Source organism: Tarenaya hassleriana, unplaced genomic scaffold, assembly GCF_000463585.1.
Source record: "Tarenaya hassleriana unplaced genomic scaffold, ASM46358v1 Cleome30, whole genome shotgun sequence".
Taxonomy (NCBI): domain Eukaryota; kingdom Viridiplantae; phylum Streptophyta; class Magnoliopsida; order Brassicales; family Cleomaceae; genus Tarenaya; species Tarenaya hassleriana.
The window spans coordinates 1,048,964-1,058,045 of NW_010966178.1; the positions used below are offsets into that span (position 1 = coordinate 1,048,964).

Below are 9,082 nucleotides of genomic sequence, written 5' to 3' on the forward strand. Positions count from 1 at the left end.
AAAAATGGTGAGACAAAAGGTGTGCACTCCTAGATTCAAGAGGAAGATTCAAAATTCTGCAAGCCAGGTAAGTGTCTTAAATCTCTTCTCACTCAAGATTTTGGATTATTTCATACATGCACACAGGGGGAGAATGTGTAGATGATGATTCAGAAGATGAAGATAATGAGACGATAATGATTCCATCAATGGAACTGAGAACGTACAGGAACAAAAGAAAAAGACAAGGTCAAAGTGGTCAGAGTTACTTCAAATTTAAGTCAAACTTGTCTGAGTGAATGTGGAGAAATGTGTTGTTAAGTGAATCAAAGTCAAATATGTCTGAATCATGATGCGAATCCTGATGCGAAGTTGTGCTGAATTGAGAACATTTTTATGTGTGTGTGCATGATCTGAAATAACCAAAAAGGGGGAGATTGTTAGTGCAATTATTTGCACATGTGTTTTTTGGTTGTTAAGTAGTTATTGCAGGTTCAACAAGCTTGAGAGATTTCAGGAGAAGAATCCGGCGAGATAGAACTCACGCAATTCTGAGGTACAACTGACGAGTTTGAGATAAAGTCAAAGACTAAGAGATTAAGATGAACTCAATGTCAACCACTTGGAGAGATTTTAGGAAAAGCAATCTGAAGATATAGAACCACGAAGTTAAGCCACGAAGTTTGGATTTGACTTGAAGAGATGAAGATAGAATCAAAGCCAAGAAGATTTGAGGAGATTTGAGATAAAGATAAGATCTTGGAGATAAGGTCAAAGGCTGAAGAGATAGAGTCAAACAAGAGATAAAGATGAGATCTTGAAGATAAAGATGAAATCAAAGAAAATCAAAGAGGAGTCTATCAAATCAATTCGTGGAGATCTAAGGCGAACTGGAGGAGCCTATATAAAGGAGAGAGCAAGTGCATATCAGTTCTCACGGAGAGCAAAACATATTTTACTAAAAGAGAGTCTTTTTGTTGGTTAGTGATAACTCACTTTTGAGTGAGTGTGTATCTGAGGAAGAGACCGATTGGGCAAATCTCTTTCCTCTGGTGAGTGTTTGGGCGTGGATCTGAGGGGGAGACCTAATGGAAAAATCTCTATTCCTTTGGTGAGCGTTAATGTTTGGTAAGGTTTTTAATCGGTAGAATTTATTGTGAGAGTGAGTTGAAACTCAGGGGGAGTTTCATCTGGGTGTTGAGTAGCTCTAACAAAAAGTGAGTTGTACTTGACTTTTTCTCAAGTGAATAGAACTGATTAGTGTTCCTTTGTATATTGCGTATATTTAAATTTGTAGTATAAATATTTATGTTTTAAGGACAAGGATCAAGAGTATTAATCAAGAGAACGGAAAATAAATCATACTTCATTAGAACAACATTTATGATTTTTTTTTATAAAAATTAAATAGGTGTATTCCTCTAACATTAGTTTTATTAAATTTTATTATTAATTTTTGTGAATTATTTTTTAATCAAATTTTTTGATGCATTTTTTTTTTAATTTTAGTTGACTATGTGATTTTATGTACTAACGTTTATAGAGATCCTAATTATGTATAATTTGGATTTTTCAATCATATACACATTTTATGTACCGAAATATACAATACACATTAATTTTTGTAATTGTTATAAATAAAATTTATAGTATTTATACCTTTTTATTATATTTTTAGTAATATATATTTTTCTTAAACAAAAGGTTTCTTCCATTTGATTATTCAATTTGTTAAATTTTTTTCTTTTTTATTAATTGTCTTCATTTTCTATAGATTCTGAAATTCAATTTGAAAGATGGACAAACTTGAAAAGTTTTTTTTTATAAATATTGCAAAGTATAAAAGAAATCATTATTGTTCAATTTTGTTTCCAAAAACCTATTTTGTAAAAGTATCACAAGTTAAAACTTATTTTATCATATTTATACAGATCTATAATGGAAACACCATTCGTTACGTCGATTGTATCAAAGAATAATGACCGCACGATCTAAATCATTTTGTAGTCCTTACTTCGTTTTTTTTCTCTCGTACTTTGTAGTTTGATCTGAGTGTAGTCATTTGAATGGAGATCCAGAATTGATATCCTATTTTGATTATAATATACAAAGTAAATGAGCAGGATTTGGACTCGTAAAACAACATCTTTGATTAGATCATAACATACTGAAATTCGTTGAAAATATGTTGCTTGTAACATATAACTTATTCTTGTAAAATATCTTTTGTAATAGTTAAGTATTAATTATAGTTATCATTGTTATTTATATATTCACTTGATCGTCAATCTCAGATCTTCCATCATCTTCTTTATTCATATTCGCAACTCTCTCTGAATTCTTCTCAAATATCTTACCATCTTCTTTATTCGCATTCACAGTTGTGTCTGGATTCTTCTCTTCCTTATCCACGACTCTTTTTGAACTCTCATTCACCGTTAATTCGTCAGATTGGACGGATATCAGGATAAACTCGACCGGAATGAAGAACAATTTGCATGCTTCATTGTATAAAGAAGGTACGATTTGTCCTGAGTTGGCATGGTTAACATTAACAGAAAATAAATCGAATAGTCTAGCACCATCGAAAGCGCTCTTTTATAATATACCTAAACAAACATTCCATTTATATAATATATGACACAAAAAACAGATCAATCTGAAAACTGAAACATAAATCCATACAAGACATCATAACAATATAAAAACTAAAAAATAAATCTGTTAAGGTTGTTATTGCAGGTAGATCTGAGAAGATTCTAAAGCTGATTTTGTGGAAGAGATAAAGATGGAATCTTGGAGATAGAGTTTGGCCAACAACCTTGGAGAAAAAGATAGAATCAAATCAACAAACAATTGGAGTTGAAGAGAAAGCTATATAAGAACGACAAAGAGGAAGAGAGGACACACTGAGCTTAAAAGATTATCATTCAGAGAGTACAAGAGTTTTTGGTCTTTACGTTTTTATTTCTGGTGAGTGAGATCGTTCTGAGGGGGAGTTCTCAACAGTAATCTGAACAAACCCAGAACGTGAGAGTGGGGATTCACACGGGTTGTGTGTTGAATCAGTAGATTTCGTGTCTTAGGAGGGCTAACACTCAGGGGGAGTGTGGTGCGTCTGGGCTTTACTGCAACTATCTCTATGTTGTAGTCAGATTTCCTTGAATGAAAAGAACTGATTTTGAGTGATATCTGAGTGCGTCAGTTATTTCAAGTGGTATCAGAGCCCGGTCACCAGTCGTAGGATAATTTTCTCTCATATCGGTGCAGGGTAAGAGACGCACAATGCAGACATCCAAGGAATTTCAACCGCTAGTGAAGGTACCATTGTTGGATTCAAGTAACTATGGTTACTGGAAGGTGAAAGTCATGAATCTGATTAGAGGTCTTGATGAAGATGCGTGGAGGGCTGTAGAAGAAGGATGGGATTTTCCGAAAGTCATTGGAGATGATGGGACAGAAGTTATCAAGCCCGGTTCTCAGTGGACCCTCACTGAGAAAAAGGCGTCAGCACTCAATGCAAAAGCTCTGACTATAATCTTCAACACTGTCGATTCAGATGAGTTTAAGCAAATTCAGGGGTGCAAAACTGCAAAAGAAGCATGGAACACGCTGGAGTTGATTCATGAAGGAACAAAAAACGTGAAACGCACTAGAAGAGACATGTTAAAGGCGCAGTTCAATCAACTCAGAATGGAAGAGTATGAGACTGTCAAAGAATTCAGTGGTAAACTGAGTGCTATGGCGAATGAGGCATGGGCACTTGGCACAGCATACTCTGACAAAAAACTAGTGAAGAAACTTCTTGCGAGTTTACCCATCAGGTTCTTATCTCAGAAAACCTCTTTTCAGACTTTTTATGATACTGATACAGTTAGCTTCAAAGAAACTGTAGGGGTGTTCGCGACACATGAATTGGAACTGAGTATGTATGAGACTTCGTCAGGAACATCTCGTAAACAGCCAGTTGCATTTCATGTTCCAGAATCTGAACCCAGAAATAAGCTTGAGGAAGACATGTCTCTAATTGTCAAAAAGATGAACAAGTTCTTCAAACGAAGACCTAGCACCGTACAACGAACAGAAGGAAAATCGAGTGGAAAGTGTATGGAGTGCAAAGGGTATGGACATTGGAAAGATGAATGTCCATCAATCATTAAAAGAGAAGCAATGATCAAAACCCTGAAAGAAGTACAATGTTATGAGTGCAAGGGTTTTGGACACACCAAGAATGAGTGCATAACCTCGGTGAAAGGGAAATCATTAATTAATCATGAAGATTCAGAATCAGAGTCAGAAGATGATGAGGAAGCCCTGAACAACTATGTGGCATTTATCGGAATAATCGATGAGAATGATGTCATGATGACAGAAGACCTGGAGGCTGATCTGAAGATTGATGAAGTTTATGATGACTTGATGAAGATGTATGACATCAACATGAAGCTTGTTAAGGAGAAGAATAGACTTGAGTCAGAACTCAAGGAAACTCAGAAGAAACTGGAGCAGCAGATTGAAGAAACGACAAATGCAAAATGTCAACTTGAAGAGACAAAGAAGAATCTGCATATGCTTGGAAATGGGACAAAGAAACTGGATTTCATTCTAAGTCAAGGAAGACAAAGCTCAAACCACACTGGGTTAGGGTACACTGGAGAGGCAAGCAAAACTGACAGGAAGTTTGTATCTGGAGAACAACTTTCTGATGAGCTACAACAATGCCCAAAGCTAGCTGAGGTACAACAATTTTCTCGACGAACTCCAAGAATCAAAGAGGATATGCGATCCTCTTGGACTGAAATTCGGAGATGTTACAACTGTGGTAGACGTGGGCATATTCGTAGGAACTGCTATCTTTATCGCTTCAGGTCAGGCAAGTCTCATTATTCTCTCACTGGTCAAGTCAGACAACGTTGGGTACGAAAGGATTTATTGCACTGTAATATTGCTCATACATCTCAACAGGTAAACACTAATGATCATTGGTATTTTGATAGTGGATGTTCTAGGCATATGACAGAAAATCATGAGATTCTCTCAAACTTCGTTCAAAACGCAAAAGGAGGAAGTGTAACCTTTGGCGATGGAAAAAAGGGAAAGATCTTAAGTAAGGGGACACTGAATGTCAGTGGACTTCCAAAACTGAAGGATGTGAAAGTTGTACAAGGGTTGAGAGCAAATTTGATCAGTATTAGTCAATTGTGTGACGATGGGATGAAGGTAAAGTTCACCAAAAATGCATGTTTTGTTTCTAATCAAACAAATGAGTGTATTCTCACAGGGAGAAAAGACCCCAAATAATTGCTATACCTGGATGGATGAGAATATCAAGGAACACCAGTGCTTCAAAGCAACAGATGCCGCTCGAGGTCTTTCAGAGTTATCTCAACATGTTAAGCAAGTCAGGGCTCAAGGAATCCGTACATCACAAATCTTGGAACAAATTAGATCAATCCAGATTGGGAACATCAGTAGAAAAAGGTACGTACATGTTTGCATTGATGATTTCTCACAGTTTTCCCCCAGGAACGTTTGACGTCCGACGAGATTGCACTGGCTCAGAAGTACACCAGCAAAAAAAAAAAGGAGAGATTCACAAACAGAGCCAGAAGAATCAGACTTTGAAAGAGAAGTATAACATTGATGAGGCAAGACGTAGATGAGAAAGATCTGCAGGATGATGATGCACGTAACTCGTATTGATAAAACAAATTCTCTCAGATTGTGGTATTTATTCTGACTCTTTACTACTCATTAAGTACGGTCCCACTGAAAATCAATTGACAAACATATTCACTAAATCTCATGAGATGAATATGTTTGTGTTTACAATGATGTGTTGGGATTTGTGAGTTATGAAAAATAGTTTTTTCATTTAAATCAGTGAAAAATGTGTTTGATGAGGAAAAACTATTCTGAAGGTAGTATGACTAAGAGAATGAATATGAGAGTCAAAAACACTTGCGAATCAGTCAGATACTTCTCACGAGAGTGAAAAAAAAAAAGAATGAGAAAACAAAGAGAGAAAAAGACTAACATTCTGACACTCCTCTGTCCTGAGAAATGATGATATGAGTGGATTGAAAAACAATGGCTCGGGTCTAAGTTGTGAAACAAGAGTTCTAAACGATGGTCTAAGGGCTGACGGTAAAAAAAAAAGAAAAAAGAAAAAGAAGGAGACCGAAATACTCCTCTGTAACGTTTAAAACAAGACAAGAGTATATCTCAAAGAGATAGTCTGGACTTAAATGGTAAGAACTACTTGTTGATTTCAACGTCCTAGAAGTCCAGAATGTTAGTTACAATAGTTCTCCGTGTGCTGAACAAGAGAAACTGATGTGAGAAGTCTTTCATGATTAGTGAGTGTAGCTGACAGAAATATTCATAAATCTGGTCAGAATATTATTTGGATGGTTAGACTGACTCAAGACGTTGTGATCTGATTGTGTGTGAAATATTTTTTCATATGATTTTAAATGATATATGTTTTTACAATCTATTCAAATCTGAGTGAATGAGTTTGCAAAACTGATTGAAGTGGGAATCGGAAAATCAGAGTTGTCTGGATATATACTCTAGAGTTTTTTTGAATTTCATCTCATACACACAGGGGGAGATATGGATCAAATACTTCAGACAAGTGAAGTACATCTCAAGTGAAGTACATCTCAAGTGAAATACATCTGATGTCAGGGGGAGATCATTATTCTAACGATTTGTTTTGGGTGTGAATGAGTTGAAAGTCAAAAAGGGGGAGAATGTTAAGGTTGTTATTGCAGGTAGATCTGAGAAGATTCTAAAGCTGATTTTGAGGAAGAGATAAAGATGGAATCTTGAAGATAGAGTTTGGGCAACAACCTTGGAGAAAAAGATAGAATCAAATCAACAAACAATTGGAGCTCTTGCGGAACGGTCCGTCCGTTCCTCAGCGGAACGAACGTTCCTCAGCGGAACTCTTCCAGATCGCTTCGTCGCTCTTTTCTCGCGTTGTTCTCTTCACGTGTGATCCATCCCTAATGGTGTGTGACCCTGTAGGCCCATTCGAAGTGGCAGTGGCTTCGGAAACCTTTCCCGAACCACAAGTCATGGTTAGTCTCTAGCAAGACGCCATGACCACCCACCTAGAATAGAGTTAGAGGTGATCTAACAAAGCCAGCAATAGTTCGAGTTCTGATCCTTTGTCTCACGATGTCGTATGTTGAACAAGGGCATGGTTCGAGCCACCCTTCAAGTTCAACCGCTTACTCGTCTAGGCAAACCGACTGATAAAATAGATGTACATTCATCTATAGCGTGGCCACGCATTTTCACAGTCCGATTTCCACGAGGGGCCCAGCGACATCTCTCCTGCGTAGGAGGTGACAAGTCCCGTATTGCATGTCTACTATCTGCATATGATTCGTTAACGTATCTGAGCAACGCCGTTATGATCATCCGGTTAAAGACGACGTTTGACGCAGTCAAGACACGTCACTCCTCATATCAGATACTCTAGACATCTCAGGTCTGAGGATCCAAGAATGAACCGCTGTATGAGATTCAAGTCATGACTCATGTCCATGTGACAATCTCATGCGGGTCATCCAGTAACTCGTTCCAAACGAGAACCCATGATTGTGATTTGCATCTAATGCATATGATCATAATCATCTATCACACATCATGCTGGTCTTAATTCATCATTGTTCCCACAATGATAACTGACCAGGGAATTTAGAATCATCTGCAATGATTCAAGGATATTTACCGTAATATAACAAACATGCTAATAATATAACGGGAAAAGTAATGCATTCATAAACCAATGAATCAATACATAGTCAAAATATCATATCACGGATCATCGTAGAGCATTACAACCAACAAAATATTCATAAATCTGGTTAGAATATTATTTGGATGGTTAGACTGACTCAAGATGTTGTGATCTGATTGTGTGTGAAATATTTTCTCATATGATTTTAATGATGTATGTTTTTACAATCTATTCAAATCTGAGTGATTGAGTGAATGAGTTTGCAAAACTGATTGAAGTGGGAATCGGAAAATCAGAGTAGTAAATGTCTGTATATATACTCTAGAGTTTTTTTGAATTTCATCTCATACACACAGGGGGAGATATGGATCAAATACTTTAGACAAGTGAAGTACATCTCAAGTGAAGTACATCTCAAGTTAAATACATCTGATGTCAGGGGGAGATCATTATTCTAACGATCTGTTTTGGGTGTGAATGAGTCGAAAGTCAAAAAGGGAGAGAATGTTAAGGTTGTTATTGCAGGTAGATCTGAGAAGATTCTAAAGCTGATTTTGTGGAAGAGATAAAGATGGAATCTTGGAGATAGAGTTTGGCCAACAACCTTGGAGAAAAAGATAAAATCAAATCAACAAACAATTGGAGTTGAAGAGAAAGCTGTATAAGAACGACAAAGAGGAAGAGAGGACATACTGAGCTTAAAAGATTATCATTCAGAGAGTACAAGAGTTTTTGGTCTTTACGTTTTTATTTCTGGTGAGTGAGATCGTTCTGAGGGGAGTTCTCAACAGTAATCTGAACAAACCCAGAACGTGAGAGTGAAGATTCATACGGGTTGTGTGTTGAATCAGTAGATTTCGTGTCTTAGGAGGGCTAACACTCAGGGGGAGTGTGGTGCGTCTGGGCTTTACTGCAACTATCTCTATGTTGTAGTAGTCAGATTTCCTTGAATGAAAAGAACTGATTTTGAGTGATATCTGAGTGCGTCAGTTATTTCAAAATCAAATATACCCTCATACCCAAGTTTGATATCTATTCCTTGAATAACACTATCATCATATTTTATCTAGATCATAGTCCTGTTTTTATATAATTTTATATGTATATATTTTTGTTACCGATTAAACTGTAATTGTGGTTCTACTATTATGTTTATGTTTTTGTACAATCTAACATTTTCTATGTATCTAAAAGGCAATTCAATTGGGTGGATTGGCATATATTAAGAAAACATTAATTATTTAGCTAATAATTCTTTACAAGACAAAAAAATATAGATTAGTCTATATATAACAAAAAATATATATACAATATATATATATATATATATATATATATATATATATA

General features: G+C 36.2%; 1 protein-coding gene across 1 annotated transcript; it reads left to right on the forward strand.

Annotated features, from left to right (window-relative positions):
* The first annotated feature begins 3,264 nt into the window (after positions 1-3,264).
* LOC104820444 lies at positions 3,265-5,515 on the forward strand. Its single transcript, XM_010550888.1, has 4 exons — positions 3,265-4,716; positions 4,824-4,852; positions 4,989-5,199; positions 5,261-5,515. The coding sequence occupies exons 1-4, from the start codon at positions 3,265-3,267 to the stop codon at positions 5,513-5,515; spliced, it is 1,947 nt and encodes a 648-aa protein (XP_010549190.1).
* The last annotated feature ends 3,567 nt before the right edge of the window (positions 5,516-9,082 follow it).